The 24,592-nt window shown below is 45.0% G+C and overlaps 1 protein-coding gene across 1 annotated transcript in view; it reads left to right on the top strand.

Annotated features, from left to right (window-relative positions):
* Window positions 1–23,454, top strand: part of PTPN14 (protein tyrosine phosphatase non-receptor type 14) — a 518,691-nt gene extending 495,237 nt beyond the window's left edge. The window contains exon 18 of the mRNA XM_083433273.1: window positions 23,442–23,454. Coding sequence (XP_083289399.1) covers window positions 23,442–23,447 — 6 coding nt within the window. The 3' untranslated portion in view covers window positions 23,448–23,454. The remainder of the gene's footprint in view (window positions 1–23,441) is intronic.
* Window positions 23,455–24,592: the final 1,138 nt, after the last annotated feature.

The raw sequence follows: 24,592 nt of genomic DNA, 5'->3' as shown, positions 1-24,592 counted from the left end.
AGAGCTTAAATGCCTTTGTTTAATAGCAACACGGAGTTTAAATGAATCACTCATATTTGAAATGTCACTTTTACAAATGATCTGTACAGGGTGGGTTTGTTTGTCAATGCTGCTAGGAAGGAGAGTGAAAAATGATTTTTTTTTTCTTTTAAAGAAAATTCCAGACAGTCCTTTCCACTATCAAATTTATTTACCAAGACTAACATTTACTTAATGTAATTTAGATCTAAATATTTAAAAACCCACTTTGTGTAATGTGTTTTTATGGACAAGATGTTAAGTAATTATGAGAGATATGGTGGTCTTTCATTAGACAGTTAATGACCATCTGGGAATTCAGGCTCTACGGCTGAGCTGAGGGCTTCCAAAGTTCAAGCCAACCATTAATATACTGGTAATGGACTCGGAGGCTGTACACAATTATCTTTATAACCTAAGCATAGGTTGTTTTTATTTATTTATTTAAAAAAAATGTGTTAGGGGTGAGGGGTAGGTGCTACACTAAAAAAAAAAATCAAACTTGGTTGGAAATATTTGAAATGTCACTTTCCACATGTTACATGTGGAACCACTTTATACCCAGTTGGACCATTGTGATCTTCCCATGGTGGATTTCCAAAGTCTTTCCCAACCATACCTGCAGTGTCCAGGAATTAAACAGGGGATCATTTGCATGCAAAGCATGGATTCTCATACAGAGTTACAGCCCTTCTCAACATGGGCTGGCTGTAATGTACAGTTCTCTCTTGACTGGTTTGTTTCTTCTCATTGGCCAGAGTCCTGGAAACGGGAAGTTGTAGCATATACAGTGGTGCCCCGCAAGACGAATGCCTCGCAAGACGGAAAACCCGCTAGACGAAAGGGTTTTCCATTTTGGAGGTGCTTCACAGGACGAATTTGCTATGGGCTTGCTTCGCAAGACGAAAATGTCTTGCGATTCCTGGGGAGTTTTTTTCCGCTCCCCACCCCCTTTTTCTAAGGCACTAAGCTGCTAATAGCCTTTTAGCAGCTAATCCACTAATCCCTTAAGCCTTTAATAGCCGCTAATAGCCGCTAAACAGCTAATAGCGCTAATCCGCTAATGGGCTTGCTTCGCAAGACGAAAAAACCGCTAGACGAAGAGACTCACGGAATGGATTCTTTTCGTCTTGCGAGGCACCACTGTACTTGGAGAGGAGCAGGAATAATAATAATAATATTTATTTATTTATTTATACCCCGCCCATCTGGCTGGGCTTCCCCAGCCACTCTGGGCAGCTTCCAACAAAATATTAAAATACAGTAATGCATCAAACATTAAAAGCTTCCCTAAACTGGGCTGCCTTCAGATGTCTTATAAAAGTCTGGTAGTTGTTGTTCTCTTTGACATCTGGTGGGAGGGCGTTCCACAGGGCGGGTTCATTGCCCTCTGGATGTTGTTCCTGGACACCCAATTCCCATCATCCCTGGCTGGGGCTGATGGGAGTTGGAGTCCAAAAACATCTGGCGGGCATGAACCATGAACCATGTCCCTGCAAACCATGAACCTGCCCCCTCCTTCTGCCAATGTGCCTTTTGCTTATAGTACTACTCAAGCAGTATTTTGTGTAGTGTGCTTGAGAAATTGATAAAATAAATAAAGTTGGCCACTGATCCTACTTTTGCCTCAAAGCCCTGCTCTAATTTACATGACATTTGGAAAGATCATTACTTACAATATCCTGATTCAACCAATTTGAAACAGTTCAGGACCACAATACCTCAAGGCCTCTTTCCATATGAACCTACACGGACCCTGAGATCATCTTCTGAGGCCTTTCTTTGCATGCCTCCTCCTCAAGAGGTCCAGAGAGTGGCAACACAAGAACAGGCCTTCTCTGCAGTGGCTCCCCATCTGTGGAATGCTCTCCCCGGGGAAGTTTGCCTGGCGCCTTCATTGCACACCTTTAGGCACCAGGCAAAAATGTTCCTTTTTAACCAGGCCATTGGTTGATCTCTTTGACACCCTATACCCTTTTTCTGGAGGGTGTTACTGGGTTGTTGTTTTTATTCTGATTATATATGTTGTGATCTTTTCTGTGAACTGCCCTGAGACCTCAGTGTACAGGGCATTATATTATTATTATTATTATTAATAATAATAATAATGTGAAAGCCATGTTGGATGTTTCTTGGATTCATATTGAAATGGACGACAAAAATGGTACTTGGTTCCCTGGAACAGATCTGCCAGATGCATCAGCCAGTCCCAGGACTTCTTCCCATTTAAAGGAGGCCAGAAGCCACCCCCCCCCCCGGACTATCAACAAATGAGGAAAGGGACGAAGAGTGATCTTCTGGGTTAGAGGCACAGTCTTTTTAGCTTTTCACTCAGTTAAGCACTACTGAGAGATACTATCTGGGCTGACTACCTCTGGAGCAAGATGGTGGTGAGTTGGATGAGAGATTGTTACTGAGTCCAAAGTGGACTGATTGTAAGCATCTATGGTGGGTGTAGAATGCGCCTATTAAAAAGTGTATTGTTATGAGTTTGGGGGGAAGTAGGGAGTATGTGAGATCTTTCTAATCCCTGGATTCAGCAAGTGTTAAAATATAAGCCAGGTCTGTGTTGAGACCTGGGTGATGACAAATGGATTGGGGCCCTCCATCAACTCAGAGATAGCTACGACAAAGGCAGAGGGCCTCCTCAGTAGTGGCACCCGCCGTGTGGAACACCTTACCATCAGATGTCAAGGAAATAAACAACTATCTGACTTCCCTGTTTAGGGAAGTTTTTAATATCTGATGTTTTATTGTGTTTTCAATATTTTGTTGGGAGCCACCCAGAGTGGGTGGGGAAACCCAGCCAGATGGGTAGGGTATAAGTAAAACAGTGGTACCTCTGGTTAAGAACTTAATTCATTCTAGAGGTCCATTCTTAACCTGAAACTGTTCTTAACCTGAGGTACCACTTTAGCTAATGGGGCCTCCCACTGCCGCCACACCGCCTGAGCACAATTTCTGTTCTCATCCTGAAGCAAAGTTCTTAACCCGATGTACTATTTCTGGGTTAGCGGAGCTGTAACCTGAAGCGTCTGTAACCTGAAGCGTCTGTAACCCAAGGTACCACTGTAAATATTATTATTATTATTATTATTATTATTATTATTATTATTATTACTGAAAGGGGCAGTGATGTGACCTAGACGTAAAGCAGAAAGCTGAAAATAGAACACCATGTTTGAATTCAAGACTGCAACCATGGGAGAAACAGGACCCTTTTAGGGTGTTAACGCTGTGAACCCCTTCATTGTAAGCTCAGATTGTATATATGTGTAAATAAACCATATATCATAAAGACACCACAGTCTCAGCTGTGCCTCATCCCCAAAGGTAACACGAACCCTGGGTAAGCTTCTGAAACCCCTGGAATCTTTCACCACTCAGAGATTGGGGTGGCACACAACAGTATTGTCAAATGGGGGGAAATGAGTTGGTAGGCAGCTAATGCTTATTGACATTATTTGGGTTGTTGCTTTGATACATTGTTGTGGTGGTTGTTTTCCCGAAGGCAGCAATTAATATTGCTCCTCACGGAGTAAGAAAAAGGCCTATTAGGGCCCCCTTCTCTTGACATGATAATGTGCTCTGATAGATTTGCATTGAGTTTGTTTTTGCTGGTCTCATCACACAGTCCCTACAGGCTGGAATTGCCATCATTTTGCCATCATAATGACATCTTAATACGGCCTCATCTCTTTGGCATTTTCATGACATTGACATAAGATCATTACTTTATGTTAAGAGCCAAAGGTATGGCTATAATAGATGGTGATGGAGATTTGTTTAATTTCCTAACTGCTTGGCCTTGTGCGGCAACTTCCCTCAAAGGGGCAGACACTGTGAAGAATCACACAGGAAAATACTTCGCAATCCTATCAGGTTATTTCCTACAAGGGTGGGAGAGAGAGAAAGAGAGAGAGAGAAAGGGAGAGCAGTTCAATACAACTGCATGATAACTTGTATGGGTCGAACCCAACATTTCTCTAAGGAGAACATTTTGCCAGTGCAAGAATTTCTGCTTGTACAACAGTACATTTAATCCTCCACGCACCCACTAAATGTGTTCCAGGTGTTCCCCCAAGCCTCTAGAGAAGATTTGGGGAGGGTGTGGGGAACATGTGCAGATGAGATGAAGGGAAATCCCATAGTGCAAAAAAAAATCCTTCAGCCGATGAGGGGCAATTAGTAGAATTACTGGCCTATGTGGACAGAAGACATCATGGACTGTGCCTTGGTGTTTCACATAATGTGAACTAACTAACTGCAAGTTATCAAGTGCTGAATAGGAATGAGAGATCATGTGAGCGCATTTGTGTGTGAACTGGACATGCGAAAAGATTAGGGGTGGACAGAAAGTCTGGTTCTGGGCCTGCTACTTCTGCATTTGTTCATTCTTTAAGTCCATTCCGTTCCGTTTCTGATTTAGAGAAGCCGTCCCGGTTTCTGATTTGATACCGGAAAGTCCCACTTTTATCTTGTTGTTGTTGTTGTTGTTTAGTCGTTTAGTCGTGTCTGACTCTTCGTGACCCCATGGACCAGAGCACGCCAGGTACTCCTGTCTTCCACTGCCTCCCGCAGTTTGGTCAGACTCATGCTTGTGGCTTCGAGAACACTGTCCAACCATCTCGTCCTCTGTCGTCCCCTTCTCCTTGTGCCCTCCATCTTTCCCAGCATCAGGGTCTTTTCCAGGGAGTCTTCTCTTCTCATGAGGTGGCCACTTTTCTTTAGGATGTCCCTATTTTCATTGGAGAAATGTTGGAGGGCATTGTCTGACGGCAATCCTGTACGTGGTACCTCGGGTTACATATGCTTCAGGTTACAGACGCTTCAGGTTACAGACTCTGCTAACCCAGAAATAGTACCTCGGGTTAAGAACTTTGCTTCAGGATGAGAACAGAAATCGTGTGGTGGCAGCAGGAGGCACCATTAGCTAAAGTGGTGCTTCAGGTTAAGAACAGTTTCAGGTTAAGAACGGACCTCCGGAACGAATTAAGTACTTAACCCGAGGTACCACTGTATAGAGAAGTTTTTTAAAAAAAATGTTTAATGTTTTATTATGGTTTTACAGTACATATGTTGGAAGCTGCCCAGAGTGGCTGGGGCAACCCAGTAAGATGTGTGGGGTATAAATAGTAAAATTATCAGTATGGAATGGGACTTCCCTATTTTCATCAGAGAAATGTTGGAGGATATGCACCTGTTTATTTATTTAAGGCCTGCCATTAATTCAAGACTTGTACCAAACAAAGAGACCACATTATGTTCTGGGTAAAGGAAAAGGGAAAACCTTGAGGCAAAACCGTAAGCTATGATCTTCTATGGCTATTCTAAACTCACCAAAGAGCTCTTTAAAATGTTTTTCTCTGTAGGGTTGTTACTTGCACCCCCTCCACCATTGTTTGTGCAATATACATTTTTGCTCTAATTGCTGCAATCCGCCGGGCCAAAGCGAGCGAGCAAGGCAATAATTTAATCTGAAATTGGAAGCAAAGCGAGTCTACTGTATAACAGTCTGGGTGCGTTCATCGAGAGCAATTATTATTGTTCACTACTGTTCTGCGTATGAATCATTACATTTTATTAGATCACAGTATGCATGTTTTTATAAGTAAGCTTTAAGCGAATTAGAATACTTAATATGTTTCCTGAACTTCTGCCAGCCACGAGCTCTAAAGCTGGTTCCTCCTATTTACATTACCACATTTATCCATTTCCAAATATTAGAAGATTTATCTATCAGATTCTGTGTAAATTCAGTACACAGATAATTTGTGAAAAGCTTTCCTTTTGTTAAAAAAATAAAATAACAACAGGGGATGGGGACAGAGGGAGGGGAGCCCTGTTCTGTGGTTTTTCTAATCTCATCTCATTTCTAATTTCCTAATCATATAACCTTGAAGTCTAAAGACACAGCCTGTGATAATCTGTGTAAACTCTCTTTATTGTTATCACAGACCTTTGGAAAGGGGGTGAGAAGGGGGAGCCACACACACACACACACACACACACACACACACATTCAAAGCTGTCTTTTTAAGTCTGACTATAGTCACAGTTCAATCAGGTCCCCATTACCCCTACTCATCAGATAGAAAGTGTTCACAAGCAGAAGGGGGATATTGACTTTAAAAAATTCGCTGGCGAGGCGTACAGAGCCTGCAGGAATGTCAAAACTCCAAACCTGCATTTTGATGTTTTCGCCTCAGGTTAGTCTTGACTGACATGCTTGGAGCACTCTTGTTTGTGCTCCAGCATCCATTAACTGTCCTTGACTCAATGTTAGACAGACCTTTACGGTCAGTTCGACGCCTCGTGGGCTGCAGTGGACTATGTGCCACCAGGTGTAAGGAGAGCTTGAGCCTCCCTTCCAGGGAGCACATTGGCTGTGCTCGGCTTCATTAGGGGCCATTGTTTGATCCCAAATTAATGAGAGCCTGTTAATTATTATTCTGATAACTGCGACTCATGTGGGAGCACTCATGAGTGCATGTCTGTGGAGGGGGGGGGAGGAGTGTTTTGAGAGGAACGAAGGGTTTGTGAAAGGAAAACAGAAAGTCAAGGTTGAGATGTCTTTGGCCGCTTGCACACCCTGCCTTTAAAGCAGTATCATACCACTTTGAACAGCGGTGGCTTCCCACAAAGGATTCTGGGAGCTGTAGTTTGTTCAGGGTGCTGAGAGTCGTGAGAGGACCCCTATTCTTGAAAGACCTACATTGGCTCCCAGTACGTTTCCGAGCACAATTCAAAGTGTTGGTGCTGACCTTTAAAGTCCTAAACGGCCTCGGTCCAGTATACCTGAAGGAGCGTCTCCACCCCCATCGTTCAGCCCGGACACAGAGATCCAGCGCCGAAGGCCTTCTGGTGGTTCCCTCACTGCGAGAAGCCAAGTTACAGGCAGAGGGCCTTCTCGGTAGTGGCACCTGCCCTGTGGAACGCCCTCCCACCAGATGTCAAAGAGAACAACAACTACCAGACTTTTAGAAGACATCTGAAGGGAAGCTTTTAATGTTTGACAGACTACTGTATTTTAATATTTTGTTGGAAGCCGCCCAGAGTGACTGGGGAAATTTTGTTGGAAGCCACCCAGAGTGATGGGCGGGGTATAAATAATAAATTATTCTTATTCTTATTCCCCTCACAGAGCTACAATCTGCAGAGAGGTTTAACCCCTCTTCACAGGGGACTATGCAAACTCCAGCTCTGGAAATTCCATGGCAATTTAATAGCGTGTTAAATACAGTGGTGCCCCGCAAGACGAATGCCTCACAAGACGGAAAACCCGCAAGACGAAAGGGTTTTCCGTTTGCAGAGGCACTTCGCAAGACGAATTTCCCTATGGGCTTGCTTCGCAAGACGAAAATTGACGAAAATTCTTGCGATTTTTTCCCGCTCCAAAACCCCTTTTTCTGAAGCGCTAAGCTGCTAAAAGCATTTTAGCAGCAAAACCGCTAATCCCTTAAGCCTTAAAAAGCCGTTTTTAGCCCTTAAACTGTCAATAGCGCTAATAGAGCTAATCTGCTAATGGGCTTGCTTCGCAAGACGAAAAAACCGCAAGACGAAAAGACTCGCGGAAAGGATTCTTTTCGTCTTGCGAGGCACCACTGTATATATTGCGAATGTGGCCTTTGAGTAGGGTTTGAACTGTATGCAAAGCCTCATTGCCCACAAGCGTTGAACCCGTTAGATGCCCAGAAATGAAATTAGACTAGTGTTGAGACTTCCCTCTAACATTAAAGGCCCTGTCTCCAGAAGCTGTTTTTTAAGCTGTATTTTAATTAACTGTTCGTTTGTTGTTGTTGTTTTTTCTATTACATTTTATTGTAATTCATATTTGGTGTTAGCCACCCTGAGCCCAGCCCTGGCCGGAGAGGGCGGGGTATAAAAATTATTATTATTATTATTATTATTATTATTATTATTATTATTATTATTTCTATGATTCTATGATTTTTTTTAATGTGTGCAGAAGATGAGATGGGGTTCCCCCCACTCTTTTGGCTGGTAGCCCCTTTCCATATGGAAGTTCATTACAACGTTGAAAGAGTCAGTCATTGGTGGCTGGAGCCGATTGGGAATGGTGGGGTGAAAGGCAAGGAGACGGGTGATAGGTGGAGCCAGAGCCAATGATAACCAGAGCTGCCCCCTAAGTGGTGGTAAGTAAGAAGGCAGGCAGGTGGGGATTGGCTGAGGGCAGACTGAGGTTGATGGGGGCAGTGCCCTGTTTCTCCTAATGGGTCAACCTCCACTGAAACCTGTTCATGTCCATAGACCCTTGAATAGGCAGGGTCCCTCAATGGACGCAGGGCTCATGGTTGAGGGGAGAATCTGTTCCTTGTTCCCACAGGAGGCAGAGGTGGGAACCAACTTGGATGGCTTTAGAAGAAGATTAGACCAATTCTTGGAGGAAAACGCTATCAAGGGCTCCGAGACACACTAGTTGTGTTCTATCTCCACTAATAATGGTTGCAATATGCTGGACTAGATGGACCTTTCTCAGGAGTGCTGTTCTTAAGAGAGCCAGTGTGGTGTAGTGGTTAAAAGCGGTAGACTTGTAGTCTGGTGAACCGGGTTTGATTCCCCGCTCCTCCACATGCAGCTGCTGGGTGACCTTGGGCTAGTCACGCTTCTCTGAAGTCTCTCAGCCCCACTCACCTCAGAGTGTTTGTTGTGGGAGAGGAAGGAAAAGGAGAATGTTAGCCGCTTTGAGACTCCTTCGGGTGGTGATAAAGCGGGATATCAAATACAAACTCTTCCTCTTCTTAAGTGACAGTCTTCCCACTCATTGCTGGCGGAAGCTTGACAAATCTTATCAGCCTTTGGTACCATTTCCGCTTGCAATTGGGTTCAAGGACTGAATCCCCATTTCAAAACGGGCAAGAATGAGTGTTGTAGTAGAGTTGACATTAACATTCATTTGAAGCATTTCGATGTCAGTTGCATTAATATAGGAGAATGAACTCCAGAGTAAATGCTGACAGGTGAAAATATGCCCATTGAAATGTTTTTTTCCTTTAACATCGGGCTCAGATAAGCTTCAGTGGTGCCTATATTCATTTACCCAAAAGTAGCGAGATTAGACAGATGTCTCAATTTAAAAGGAAGAGTGGAGGGTGGGAGGAGGATTTATGTAGTTAAACCTGCATTTGACACAATTTCACCTGTGGGGGTTTCCCTCCCCCCCCCCTGCAAGTTTCTATAATTCCATCAGAACAGGAGTTTTGATTCATACATCCTTTCTGACGTTGACTGACAGTTTGGAGGGAAATGAATGCAAAAAGGAGGCCAGGCAAAGACTCCGTTAGAGGACAGTTCTTAAAAGAGGGAGCTTGGTGTACTTGTTTTTCAAAATTAGATAGGGGTCTAAGGAAGCATATGACAAGTTCCGGCCACCATGTGAATGTTGGGATTTTTGCTCCTCACATAACAGCTTCATTCCACGTCATGTTGAAAACTGCATTTGAAAGTGAATGGGGCTCTTGAAAGTACTTTGTGGTGTGGCATTGGCAGGATGCAGACGGGGATACTGTTGTTCCAAAGCTGAGGAGGGATCAAACTTCCATTGGGCACCTCTGCCAGTGAATACCAAATAATCATTTCAGCACACCCACTATTAATGGAGGGACGCAGGTGGCGCTGTGGGTTAAACCACAGAGCCTAGGGCTTGCCAATTGAATCCCCGTGATGTGGTGAGCTCTGGTTGCTCAGTCCCTGCTCCTGCCAACCTAGCAGTTCGAAAGCACAAAGTGCAAGTAGATAAATAGGTACCGCTCTGGCGGGAAGTTGAACGGCGTTTCCGTGCACTGCTCTGGTTCGCCAGAAGCAGCTTAGTCATGCTGGCCACATGACCCGGAAGCTGTACGCCGGCTCCCTTGGATAGCTGTCAGTGTTTCCCTTTTTTAAAGGGGAATTCCCTTATTCCGAATAGGATTCCTCACAAGAAAAGGGAAAAGTTGAAAGGTATGCTCCCTTGGCCAATAAAGTGAGAAGAGTGCCGCAACCCCAGAGTCATCCACGACTGGACCTAATGGACTGGACCTTATTACTATCAATGGATCCAGATGTTAGCAAGTGCGTAATAAACATTATATGTCCATTCCGCAGATTGAAGTGTGAGTTCTGTGTCCTGGACATTCCCCTATATCTAAATATTATCATTAGCAGATAGTCTTGCTTTTACTGAATTGCCAAGCAAGTATATAGAACCTTAATATGCTTTGACATACATTGGTTTTATGTAATGGCTGGTTTGAGAGTGCTCTTGTGCTCAGGCCCTGCTTTTAGGCTTCCCACAGACCTCTGGAGGACCACTGTAAGAACAGGATGCTGGACAAGATGGGCCATTGGCCTTAGGTACTTATGTCTTTGTTACTCCTACAGATCCTTTGGAATAGAGAGGAACAGAAATCTTCACAAACACATACCAATGTATGGAAGACGGGGTTTGTCTATCATCAAGACATGGTGACGAACTCAAGATTAGATCTGAAACATGACTAGATGAATTCTTCATCATTAGCAGCACAATGCTAAGCAGTCAACTCAGAAATCTTCTTCTTTGTGGCTGAGTAAGATTGTCTTCCATGAACACAGTCTTAATGGTGTGTCCATAAGTGACTGTGGAGGCCAGTACTGGATACACATGTCCTTCCACAGTGGGGACATAGGTTTCCAGGCAGGAGTTGATCACAGTAAGGATTTGCCAAGCGTGCCTTCCTCTTAGCACATTTCTCCCTTTTGTCCTGAGTTTGAGTGTCTTCAAAGGCCATCACACCTTTGGTAAAGGCTGTTCTCCAATTGGAGCGCTTGCAGGCCAGTGTTTCCCAGTTGTGGGTGTTTATACTACATTTTTAAAGATTTGCCTTGAGAGCATCTTTAAACCTCTTTTGTTGACCACCAGTATTACGCTTTCCATTCTTAAGTTGGGACTAGAGTACAGTCATACGTCGGGTTACAGATGCTTCAGGTGACGTGTTTTTGGGTTGCACACCACGCCGAACCCGGAAGTACTGGAACGGGTTACTTCCGGGTTTCAGCGCTCGCGCATGTGCAGACACACTAAATCACACTTTGCGCATGTGCAGAAGCCCCGAATCGCAACCCATGTGTGCGCAGACCCGGTGCTGCAGGTTGAGAATGCTACAGATTGTGAATGTGCCTCATACATGGATCACGTTTGCAACCCGAGCGTGCACTGTAGTTGCTTGATAATCAGGCATCCAAACCACATGACCAGTCTAACGAAGTTGATGTTGAAGAATCATTGCTTCGACACTGGTGACACTCAGAAAGAATCCCTGCTGTGGGTTTTACTCCCTTACTAAGTGTGTTCAGATTTACAGTTTGGTCTATGAGCAGCTGCAGGTGGTGATGATCCTCCCATTTCACGTAGAGAAGCTGACTGGACAGTAGAATATTGTGTGAGAGACATCTTAGGGGGTGCAGGGCAGGCCATGTGGTATACATAGCTGTGTCCCTCAGAACCTCATCACTGCTCCTCACCTCTGGGCAACAGCTGTCTAATGCAAGGGTGGGGAATATCTTCCAGCCTGAGGGCCACATTACCTTCCGAGCAATCTTCCAAGGGCCACATGCGAGTGGTAGGCAGAACTAGAGGCAAAAGTATTGGAACAATGAATATACATTTTACCTTTATATGGTAGGCTATTTTTCTCCTAGACCCCCTCACTATCTTCCATCCGTATAAGCAAGGAACATTATTAGAAGTCAAGGACACGTGAAAGACAACCAGTCAAAAGCATGTGGGGTGCAAAGGAGGGCAGGTGAGGGGTGCGGCTGGAGAAGGGGTGTGGCCCAGTGAGACTTCTAGGGCCACGTAGAGAGGCCTGGAGGTCTGCATTCAGCTCTGAGGCCAGATGTCCTCTACCCCTTGCTGGTCCCAAGTAACTAAATGGTACCTTGTCTTGAGTTAGTGTAGCCTTTGAGTACCAGGTTTCAAAAGAAACCATAGGGGATAGCTGTGACCATAACAAACAGCTTGTGAGCTTCTGCAGGTATCTGGATGGCTGCTGTTAAACCCACAATACTGGAACAGATCTGGGTGTTGGATTTGATCCAGGCAGGTTTGTTGTTATGACTGAGCTAATCTCCTGTCTGTCAAAGGGCTTGCCTGTAATGGGCTTCCTTTTCTTTTCTTTTTCTTTTTTAAATATATGGAATATTTTTTTAATGAAGCCGACATCCTAGGAGGTGCTCCAAGCGGGCCGCCGTAATAACTTGCCATGAGTCATCCTACTTTGGTGAAAGGAATTTAGGCTGGGTTTGTTTTGGAATAGAAGGTGCTTGACATTTGCTATGGGACAGTTTAGTGACAGGAACTGGGGGTTCTCCAGAGCTTTGTGTCAGTTCGTCACCGACGTATTATGTTTTGCTGCAAAGGTTTCCTGCAGTTTTCATCTCTGTTGGTAGTCTCGTAATTGTTGCCTAATTGAATGGGTTGAGGGCTGAGGCAAGGGCATGGCGGAATTTCTGAGGTGTTGGCTCTGCAATAGTATTCACAACCATTGCACATGGGTTTGATATACCACATACACCAGGGGTATTCAGTGGTTACAGTGACAGACTAGGACCTGGGAGTCCAGAGTTCAAACCCAGACATGGTGTAATTTCTGAAGTGTGAGATTCTCAGCACCATAGTACTCACAGCCCTTGGATATATGTGTGATAAACCACATATTCTAGTGTGGTGTAGTGGTTACACTCTAATGGTCACAGAGATGGAGCAGAACCTGGGAGACCAGGGTTCAAATCCCAACACAGCCATGATTGACTTTGACACAGCCTAACCTGCTTCACAGAGTTGTTGTCCTAGCCTGGAGACACCCGGGACCTTTGACACACAGAGTAGATGCTCTACACCTCAGCTATGTCTTGTTTCCCATCTTGTATGTGAAGATGAAGGTGCATCAGTATGTTTGATTCAGAACCTGATGCTTCGTCTCACTAACGGCAAATGCAACACCCATCAGTAAGAGGTTTCCCAATTATTTAAAAAGGAATCACAATATGGAACAATCATAGCATGACTGGAGACACAAGCCTGAAGAGCAGTAAATAAAGGAGATATTAAATGCACCTTTGGTGCAGGAAAGAACTGCCTGATTTTTTCTTTCGTAACACTCTCTCTCTCTCTCTCTCTATATATATTAGTGTGTTGATGAACTTGTCAATTCTTTTTTGTTAAGTCCACCCAAAGCAACAGAAAACAAAAGACTAGGGATCGGGAATGGCCTGGCCTCTCAACCATTGATTTTGTCAGCATTTAACAAGGAGGGAGGAGAGGAAAATCCATAGGAAGCTGGGTAAACAGCACCAATGCCAATACAAAGTGACTTGTCAGGCTGCAGGAGAAATGATTTCTGCAAATGGAGTTTTTGTGCGGTGGTGTTTTTGATTCCCCCCGCCTTGCTCTTGCTTGATGCAATGCATTTTCTGTGAGGGGGGCTGCTTCAAAGGCACACCCCCACATGGTGACCGGCTGGGGCGAGGGGGCTTCAAGAAAGCTGTAAGCCCTTCAGATGTGAACATCCTTCAGCAAATGCGGCTTATTACAGGGCTTGCTGTAATCGATGGGTGTGTGGCATGCTCTTGGTTATAGCTGGAGGCCTCTCAGTGGCTTTCCACGAAAAAGGGGCGTTTTTGCATCCATCAAATAACTGCGCTGTCGTGTCCTGACAAGGAGCCTGTTTTATGAACTGTTAACAGTCTCGGGGAAATGGCCTTTGAAGCGAAGGGTGGCGTCAGGGCAGGGCTTTGGGGCAAGAGTCCATGGCACCACACAACAGGAGGAGCAGGAGGGCCCCTGAGCACAGCAGAACTGGATCACCCCAGCTCCATAAAAACTATACATTCAAAGTACATTTCAAGCATGTAGGTCCCCACCAGCACCAAAAAATCCTGGGACCTTCAGCTAACCCTTCACAAAGCTACAATTCCCAGCACCTTTAACAAACTACAGTTCCTAGGGTCTTTTGGGAAAAGTAATGTGCTTTAAATATATGGTATGTATCCAGACCACATCTTAAAGTAATGCCCATCACCATCTAAAAAGGGGGCATAAGATCATTTGAAGTGGTTTAATATATGCACAGCCATTGAAATTGTATTCCCTCCCCTCCACAAGACCATTAAGACCAGGTTCTAAAACTACCTGTACATAACTGAAGTCCTGGAGGAATTTCTTTGTGATCTCCTTCCTTTGGGTACGGAATGATGATGTAGAAACCACTCACCCTTCCCTGATATTTCTTCCTATTCATTTGCCCTGGGAGAGCATATGCAGAATCCTATGAAATGGACAGATTCTGAATACCTTTCCACACCACACACCCTCTCTTCCAAATCAGGTAAAGCACCCATCAATCTTGTGACAAGGATCAATCGTGAAAGTGAAATAAACAGAACCTGATGTGCCTGTTGGCTGAGCAGAATTTAAGTTTTATGGCTTCAGAACTACCAATTATTTGAAGCCTGCCCAAGTGTCTGCCAATACTCAAAGCAAAGGACTTCCTTTCCCCCTCTTTCTTATCTTGATGAAAAGTTGAAGGCATACTTGACGCAAACAACAGCAATGTGTACAGAGTAACGGGAGGATATCCTACTCATGGGACAGCTGTGCTCCCCTTTCTCTAGGACTAGGCTGGTCGCTCAGCTGGTTAGAGTGTGGTGCTGATAACACCAAGGTTGCAGGTTTGATTCCAGTAAGGAACAGCTGCATATTCCTGCATTGTAGGGAGTTGGGCTAGATAATCTTCAGGGTCACTTCCAACTCTAGAATTCGATGATTTCATGAATCTAATCAAGCAGAGCTCAGGGGTGGGAGCATACTTTCTGGGTAATGCAAATGTTTTCTGGGATCTCCCTACGTCAGCTACACCACAAATTGTGTCAAGGGAGTCCTAATATTTCTTACTTTCTACTTCGAGCTGATGTCATTGCCAATACAGTGGTACCTCGGGTTACATACACTTCAGGTTACACACTCTGCTAACCCAGAAATAGTGCTTCAGGTTAAGAACTTTGCTTCAGGATAAGAATAGAAATCGGGCTCCGGCAGCGGGGTGGCAGCAGGAGGCCCCATTAGCTAAAGTCGTGCTTCTGTTAATAACAGTTTCAGGTTAAGTTTCAGGTTAAGTACAGACCTCCGGAACGAATTAAGTACTTAACCGGAGGTACCACTGTAAATAAATACAAGGCCAGTGGATCAGTCTGCAGAGGGCCTAATTACTGTGTTAAAAAGTAAAGGGACCCCTGACCATTAGGTCCAGTCGTGGCCGACTCTGGGGTTGCGGCACTCATCTCGCTTTATTGGCCGAGGGAGCCAGTGTACAGCTTCCGGGTCATGTGGCCAACATGACAAAGCCACTTCTGGCGAACCAAAGCAACACACGGAAACGCCGTTTACCTTCCCGCCAGAGCGATACCTATTTACCTACTTGCACTTTTTGGCGTGCTTTCGAACTGCTAGGTTGGCAGGAGCAGGGACCGAGCAACGGGAGCTCACCCCGTTGTGGGGATTCGAACCGCCGACCTTCCGATCGACAAGTCCTAGGCTCTGTGGTTTAACCCACAGCACCACCCGCATCCCCATTACTTTGTTACGTTATGTTACAATGCAATTGTTGGGTCTCACTAAGCCTCAAAACAAAGCACTTTCTTGCAGATCTTCTCAGCTGATTGTTGGGTCTCATGAGAGTTTTGCAAAGAATAAGCCAAACAAGAACTTTATTGTCTCTCTTGAACTAAAACAGAACAGTAACAGGAAACTCCTGACACCTCCTGGATACAACTAAGTCCAGTGTCACCTAGTGTCTAAACAATATAATGCAATGATCCACACATGCACAATTGGCACTGAGCAGTGCGTGCATACCAAGACAGTTGCTTTGTTTTTTCCAAACCATCCGGTGGCCTCCCTCACACTGAACATAGCTGCACACTTTGGGAATTACTGCCAATATCAGTAGATGACTTTGAGCCGTTTTGGATCTCTTTCTGAGGGGAGAAGTTGTGGAAGAGGAGTTTGGGATAAGCACAAGTGGCATTTGTTTAAGCAAATCACTTTAACAAGAAGTATCTCTCTCTCTCTCTCTCTCTCTCTCTCTCTCTCTCTCTCTCTCTCTCTGTGTGTGTGTGTGTGTGTGTGTTTGTATCCTGTATGTATCTGCTGGGAGCTTGCAGCAAACAAACCACACATTATCGGCCTGCTAGAGGTTCAAGGATGTGATCAGTGTGGCTGTAATAGTCAATAATTATCGCTTAGTAGTCAGTCGTTTCCCTACTTTCCTACACATATGCATGGAAATCATTGCCTAAACCCTTTCGCGCATCGCTTCCAAAAAGAGAGAGAGATGGAGCAGGCAAGACAGAGCACCACTTCACAGTCCCACAGCCAGTTCTGCAGCTGGGTTGACTGATCACGCTCTGCCGTTTATTCTTTTCCTGTAGCCAGCCTCGAAGAGGTTGGATCTGGCCTGAATCAGCCTCCTGCTGGTAAGCCTGCCTCAAAGCAGTTGGATCCTGGCTATATCCTTGATTAACCTCCTTTTGAGAAATGTAACCCAGCCTGTCAGCTTCAACCAGCTTTTCAAGCTTCCTTTTGGCCTCGTTACATGGGTAATATGGCCGCCAGGGCTGCTGAAGTACTTCACAGACACGTTTTTGCTCCTTTCCCTGTATTCCTTGGGGAAGGGGGGTCTTCCTAACTTCTTTTCTTGTCATGAAAGGAGAGTAGGATCCAATGCAGGGTTGGTTGGAGAGGACCCACATCCCCCCCCCCCCCGCAAATCCCATCCTATCCATGACCTAGATATCCTCCTGCTTTTGCTTGAGTGTTCGCTATCATTTCACGGTTATCATCCACCAAAATCTACCCACCAACAGCTTCATGACTTGCTCACAAGGCTCCAGTAACCTACTGCCCATCAACAGACCCCGGATTGGACATTGGGGGCCTTAGTGTCTTCGGAATAGATTGAAGTCTCTTCCTTTAAAGCCTAGGGGGTAAACATGCTCCCCCCCCCAAAAAAATAATGTTTGTGTGCACTACATTACTGCTTTAACCTGTGCTTCACTTTGCATTTAGTATTAATAAAGGGCCCATTCAAATATGATAATATTTGCAATTATTCTTATGTCATACGGTGGTTTTTGAATCATCACCTGTTTGCATGAATCTATTTTCCGCAAGAACCATAATCATAGGTCACTTTATCTTAGGTCTCAACGAGGGTAAAATAACCTGTGGCAGTGGCTTTGAGAATGTCAAAAAGTTGTAACAGAGACCTTGTATCATGCTTCATCGCGTTTAAAAGAGGATTAGACAAATTAATGGAGGATAAGGATGTCTATTAGCCATGATGGCTATGCTCTTCCTCCATGGTCAGAGGCAGCAGTGCTTCTGAATGCCAGTTAGTGGAGACCACAGGAGGGTCTTGTGCCGGAGTCCTGCTTGAAGGTTTCCTACAAGCATCTGAGTTGTAGGATGTGAAAACAGGATATTGGACTAGATGGACCATTGGCCTGATCCAGCAGAGCTCCTACTGTGTTCTTAATATAGTTGTGAGTTCCTATTTATCGCACTTATCCAGTTTTCTGAACAATTGACATGTCCAAGTCAAGCAGAGAGGGGGGCTAGTCTTGCAGTGAAACAGCTTTTTTGTCCCATGTATTACGACTCCCCCCCCCCCTTCAAAAAGAAAGAAATCAAGAGATAGATGTTTGATTGTATAAGGTGGTAAAATGGCACATCATTCAAGAGAACAAAACGGCAGCGGCAATTGTATGGGTTGAATTGTTTGTCCAGCTTTCAAAAGCTAGAGGGATGCAGGTGAAAGCACTCCATCCACACAGCACACTAAAGAGAAGGAGAAGCAAGCAGTACCATTTAAAATGCCAAAGGTTGCGTACACATGATGTGTCCATGGGAGGAATTTCCTATCATTAAGAGGCCACTCCTGAGAAAAAGAGATGGGGGATCCCACACTCCTTTCAACTTCAGGCTTGGCTAATCATGGTCACTTCCTCACCCTCTTCCAAGCCCACCAGTCAGAAGTTTAGCCTTGGCAATGAGAAAGCTGGAGGGGAAGTTGTCCTGCAGTCGCTTTAGGGAGAGTAGCTTTGCATAATCTCCAGATTCAATCTGTCTCATCACAATCCCAAATTTCAGATCATGGACTGTGATGATTGCATAGGAACTTGCCAAAGTTCGGAATAAAATAATGTACATGTCTTTTTACTAGGCAAGGATTCCTCCACCCCACCCTGCCTTGTTTCTTTTTTAGACACTGATCCCCGTGTAAGGTAGAAAGGTGAGCAATACTAACAATTACGCACACACACACAATTGTTGCGTATCTTGGAAATCTGGGCCAAAAGATGGGGCAGACTGAGGTTCCAGTCTGTAATCACTTTAAGTGCTTCAAGAATGACAGGCGCTTGGAACTGCCCAGAATACTGAAGAAAACAGGGGCCCCATTAGCCCCTATACATTTAAATGTATAGGGGCTCCTATACATTTAAAGCAGTATATCATACCACTTTAAACAGTTGTGGCTTCCCCCAGAGAATCCTGGGAAGGTGCTGAGAGTTGTTAAGAGGCCTCTGTTCCTCTCTCAGGGTTCTCAGATTGGTTTAACAATCAGTTCCTCTTTAAATGTGGAATACAGATAGGGCCATGGTGTAAGTCAACAGAGCTTCAGAAAGCCATTTCCGACCTAGGGAGGTGGTGGTGTTGCGGGCTTCACACCCCCATCATGCACACAGGCACTGGCTCTGAGCCTCCACGTGATTAGGGGAATCCTCGGCCGCGTCATCCCCTGGCCAGCCAATCGGCTGGCTCAGGGGGTGTGGCCTGCACTATTTAATGCAGGCGCGGCCGGGGATCTCCCTCTTTTCCCGCTCAGCTGCTCCAGTTTCCCGCCCGCCCACCCTTCAAGGTTTTCCTTCTGACCTTGCTATGGACCTCGGTTGGTCACCGTTAAGGGGCCTGGTAGGAATTTTTTCCACTTGGCAAATTGGCACCAGCCACTTGGTTTTTCGCCTACCTCGTAGCAAATCGCCACAACTTCCTCGGCCTTGGCGGTTAGGCATTGGTATGGATATTGTTATATAGATGGAAGGGGGAGAGGAAGCGCTATCACCTCCCCCGCATATTGAAGGGTAGTCCAATAAAGGATTCTGGGGGGTGTGGCCCTGTCTGAAGCCTATGGAGGTGAGGGCCTAAGGCACACCCCACCTGAGTGGTGACCCCGGGGGAGTTCCTAGTTGAAGTGCATCAGCAGGACTCCCCCTGCTGGTGTTAACCTTTCCCGGTCTTCATGCAAACAGGCTGAAGCTGGATAGTCGGTTAGGACCAATGCCTAAGCCAATACCGCTCATCATCTGTAACCAATAAAGTTGTGACCAATTTTAGTCCATTAATCAAAAATAACAGTGTCATATGTCTTTATTCCTACTGGGGGGAGAAGGGAATTCGCCACGCAATGTTGAGCTCACAGGAGGTATTATTATATTGATTGACTGATTAGTTGCCTATTAGAAAAACAGTCTCTAAGTTATTTATAAAGCAGCATAAAAATGCAGAGTTAAAGCTATAGTGACCATTCCTGGTGATGTCTGATCCGGCCACAATTACACGCATGCTTTAGTTACATACTGTTTGGATTACTGTAACGCACTCTGAAAAGTCATAGGAAACTTCAACTGGCCTGAAGAGCTCCAACCAGATTGTTGACTGGGGCTGGTTATAAGGAGAATATATGCATGACTCTCTTGTTACAACAGCTCCACTGCCTACTGGTCTGTTTCCTGGCACAATTTAACGTGCTCTATAAAATCTTATACTGCTTACACCCAGTCTATCTGAAGGGCTGGAGATGGATACAGATGAATGCTGAAAGTCGCGTAGAAATCATTGTTCACAGTGCACACCCTGTCCCTAATTAATAGCTCCAGTGAATAAGTTTAGCAGGTTTTCATCCCATTTCAAAAACTTGTGGAAGCCATTTGACTAAAAGGCATAGGAAGTTATAAAAAGGGGAAGGAGCAAGGGCCTCATCACTGGAAATAGTGTATACATACAGCTTCCCTTACAGCTTCCATTAAAGTTATCGCTCTTAAATTTGCTTCTGAAATTGGCCTGTAAATTTCCCTCTGGCTGTTCCTTATGCGAAGTCTTTTTCTTTCCTTTTCCTTTTCCTTTTCCTTTTCCTTTTCCTTTTCTAGGGGAAATGATGTCAAAGTGCTCCTGTGACCTCACTTCTGGTGTTCTAGCAAGAGTGCTAGATAAGGCAGTCTTCCCCCTTAGGATTGCAGCCTTAGGATTGCAATGGTGAAGGAACTGTAGCTCAGTGGCAGAAATTCTGCTTTGCGTGCAGGAGGTTCCAGGTTCAATCCCCAGCATCTTGAGGTGGCGCTGCAACCTAGCTGTTGCCATTCCATGTAGACCAATAGTTCCCAACCTTTTTGTGGCCATGTTAGGAGTGCATGCAGGAGCCAGGCCCTGTGACAGGTCCCTTCGCAGGACTGGGGCTTTCCTAAGTTTGTTCTGAAGAGGCAAGGCACGGCCACACAGGTGAGGCCAATTGGTAACTCACAGCACCTGGTGGCAAGAGCTGGGAAGGGATATAAGGTCAGCATTTCCCTTTGGCTATTTGCCACAGCGACACACTTCCTGCCTTACTGTGTTTGGTTTCTTGACTCCTTGCTTCCTGACCCTCGGACCCTCGGCTTCCTGACTCCTGGCTTCTGGACTCCCATTCCTGCTCCCACCCTGCCGTCTTGCCCCTGGTCCCGATGTCCTCAGCCAGGACTTTGACCGCCCATAAACCGGACCGTGACAGGCCATGGCCCACCTAAGCATCTCTGAAATCCTGGTGCTCCCCCACCCAGACATATAATTCTTATTATTCAAGAAGTGAACTCCTATTCACATAAAGGTAAAGGGACCCCTGACCATTAGGTCCAGTTGTGGCTGACTCTGGGGTTGCGGCGCTCCTCTCGCTTTATTGGTCAAGGGAGCCTTGAATTGCCCCCCCTAAAAATTGAATTGCCCCCCCCTGTGGGGGGTGTGCCCCATGTTGGGATTTGTCATCGTCCTTCTTCTTCTTCTTCTTCTTCTTCGTCTTCGTCTTCGTCTTCATCTTCGTCTTCGTCTTCGTCTTCTTCTTCAGCAATCACTCATAGCCGAGTAAGATTGTCTTCCATAAATATGGTCTTAACAGTGAGTCCGTAAATGACTGTGGAGGCCAATACTGGATCCACATGTCCTTCCACAGTGGGGACATTGGTTTCCAGGTGGGAGTTGATCAGAGTGAGGGTTTGCCAGCCATGGCTTCCTCTTAGCACATTTCTCCATTTCGTCCTGAGTTTGAGTGTTTTCAAAGGCCATGACACCTTTGGTAAAGGCTGTTCTCCAGTTGGAGCGCTCGCAGGCCAGTGTTTCCCAGTTGTCGGTGTTTATACTACATTTTTTTTAGATTTGCTTTGAGAGAGTCTTTAAACCTCTTTTGTTGACCACCAGCATTACGCCTTCCATTTTTAAGTTTGGAATAGAGTAGATGTTGAAGAATCATTGCCCCCCCTTAAAAATCAAATTTTCCCCCTGTAGGGCATGTGCCCCATAGTGGGAACCACAGGTGTAGACAATACTGTGCCAGACACACAAGTGGCCTGACTCAGTATATGATACCTGCCTATGCTCCTAAGATTTGCCCTACATTTACCCTAAGATGTGTCTCCTCCTCTTGATCAATTGCGACAAGTTAGTCCTTCTGAAAGCATTATAATTATTTTGTACCTTGCAATTCTTTAGTCTTTATTAGAACAAAAAGCTAAAAGGTCTCGAGGAAAACGCAAAACAGAATTCACGCAATGAGAGTCTGATAGAACAATAGACCTGGGTTTGATTTGCTTAATGCTGAAATCAAGGTCACTACAAAAAGTACTACGGCTTTTTTTTATTATTATTTGTGCTCGGGGTTTTGTTTTTGTTTTGTTCCTTAAAAAAAAACCCAAAATGGTAACAGCTTTCTATTCACTTGACGGTCCCTTCGTCCCCAGCACCATCTACGTTACTGATCCTGCCTGCATTCAAAGCTGTTATTAAGTGGAGTCTTTTAGATTTTAGAGAAATGATAATGGTTCCAAAGATGACAGGAAGTGGCAGCTGGTGACAAAAAAAACCCTTGATAAGACGACAACAGTAAATCAAACTACCGCCACTTTTCCGTTTCATGTTTGTTAATACCACCTCGTCTTTTGAAGTTTAAAGCAAGGTTCAAAAGAGCCAGGTGCTGAATCATAATATTAAAGCTAGGAAGGAGCTCCATGAAAGCGAGGAGATCTGAGAGGGGAAAGCAACAAACACGGCTTTCAACTGCCTTTTGTCGGCCTTTCCGCAGATGTCACCAGTTGTTATCCCCAGCAGAGGCGTCAGGCTTGTAGCAGCGCCTCTGGCTGATTCCGACTCAACGTTTCAAGTGTCAATCAAAAAAGGAAGGACACAGCTTAGGTCCTGGTCATTGTCCTGTAAAAAGAGCCAAGCATTTAACATTGATTTAGCTCCCTCAATATACAAAGATAGAGCCAGCTTTGTGCAGCGAAAAAGGGCCTTTGGCAAGGTTGCTTGTAGAGCAATTCCATTGCATCCGATGCTCCTTGGTTTAGCTGTCACACTGCAGTGTCTGGAGTCCTATGAAAAGTTATTCAGGAATGAGTGAGCAAATTAAAAAGAAATAACATGCTCTCCTAAATAGCAATGTGGACTATAGAAAAGGCTTTCAACGTCATTTAGCCTTGAAAAGCATTTTCATAAAAAGTATTTTATGCTCTTAAATACCATTTAGCAAGGAGAATAAGATATTCTAGGACAAGAGCAAGGCCTGCTGAAACCCATCAGGAGGAGCCCATCTGCCTGAACATTCGTACAATACAGTTTTGTTTAGTTTGTTCCACACCAATCAATATTCATTGCTTTCTATATACTACACCGTGTATGTGTGTGTGTGTGTGTGTGTGTGTGTGTAAGCAACCAGAATTCTCTTACTTTGAGAATTGTATTTTTTGTATTATTTGTTTGCTTGCATGGAAGTCTTCGTGAGGCTGTCAATTTCCTTCCCTTTTTTGAAGGCGTATCTTTCTTGGATGGTTTGTAGCCAAGTGGGTGACCGCATGTGAGTAGTTCTGTTGAAGCCACTGTATCCGATAAAAGTGGATTGAAGCCTTAAAATCTGACCCACAGAGCAATTACGTTGGTGCAACAGAAAGGCTCAGCTCATTGTGTCTTCCTTCCCAGGTGGCACGGGTATTCTCCATGTGCTTCACCGTGAACTCTCCAACACATAGATGCAGGGATCAGGACATTTTCTGTGTCATAAAACCACAGCACAATGGTTTGTGTATAGAGTTGAAATGTGGGAGGGAGGTCCAGTATTTATATGCTGTGGAGAAAGTGGAGAGGGAGAAGTTTTTTTCTCCTTCGCTATTTCTCCACCAATCCCACTATGTCTAGATTGGGCAATCTTGAGCATTGTCTAATATGAGTAAGGGTTTCCATCTATTTGAGCAAAAGCCATGTGAAACCCAAACATCCCATGAAGCTCCCAAGTCAATCAGAATTTTGCATTTTATCTGTTCTGTTTTAATTGTTGGAGCTGCCTTGAGACCCCATCTCACGAAAAGGAGGGGGGGTAAAGGACCCCTGGACAGTTAAGTCCAGTCAAAGGCAACTATGGAGTTGTGGCACTCATCTCGCTTTCAAGCCAAGGGAGTTGGCGTTTGTCCGCAGACAGTTTTCCAGGTCATGTGACCAGTACGACTAAACCACTTCTGGGGCAATGGAACACTGTGATGGAAACCAGAGCGCATGGAAACACAATTTACCTTCCTGCCATAGCTGTACCTGTCTATCTACTTGCATTGGTATACTTTTGAACTGCTAGATTGGCAGGAGCTGGGACAGAGCAATGTGAGCTCGCCCCATTGCGGCGATTCGAACTGCCAACCTTTCGATCGGCAAGCCCAAGAGGCGCAGTGATTTAGACCACAGTGCTACCCATGTCCGTCTGTGTGTGTGTGTGTGTGTATCATCATCAACTTGACTTCCTTTCTCCATGGTGTGTGTGTAGGTGAATTGACCAAAACGAAAAATCCCAAAAATGTCCACAGGAAGACAAGTTGCAGGTGTGTTTATTTAATTAATTGAGCCAATGTAGCAATGTCAGCCTCCCCTGGCATGTGCACTGCTTTCCGCATTATGCCATGCCAGACCCATCTGACCAGGGCATCCTTTGTCTCTCTTACCCAATGACACACATTACCCATTCCCCCCCCACATGCCAATGTGCCATCTCAACTTATTCAAGACAGATGCCTCTACTACTGCTCTTGTTATCACCTCCCTAAATACCGTATCTCTGAACCACTCATTCCTCTTTGGGGTCAAACCGAACAACTACCAAGATCACTGTCATATACATAAACAGTTTTATAGAAAACTCATTTCTCTCTCTCCCTCCCCCTCTCCCTCCGCACGGCAATAACACACATTATCTCC

This window comes from Podarcis tiliguerta, assembly GCF_965153285.1.
Source record: "Podarcis tiliguerta genome assembly, chromosome: 3".
In the NCBI taxonomy this organism is placed as follows: Eukaryota; Metazoa; Chordata; class Lepidosauria; order Squamata; family Lacertidae; genus Podarcis; species Podarcis tiliguerta.
This window is presented reverse-complemented; position numbering and strand designations above follow the sequence as displayed.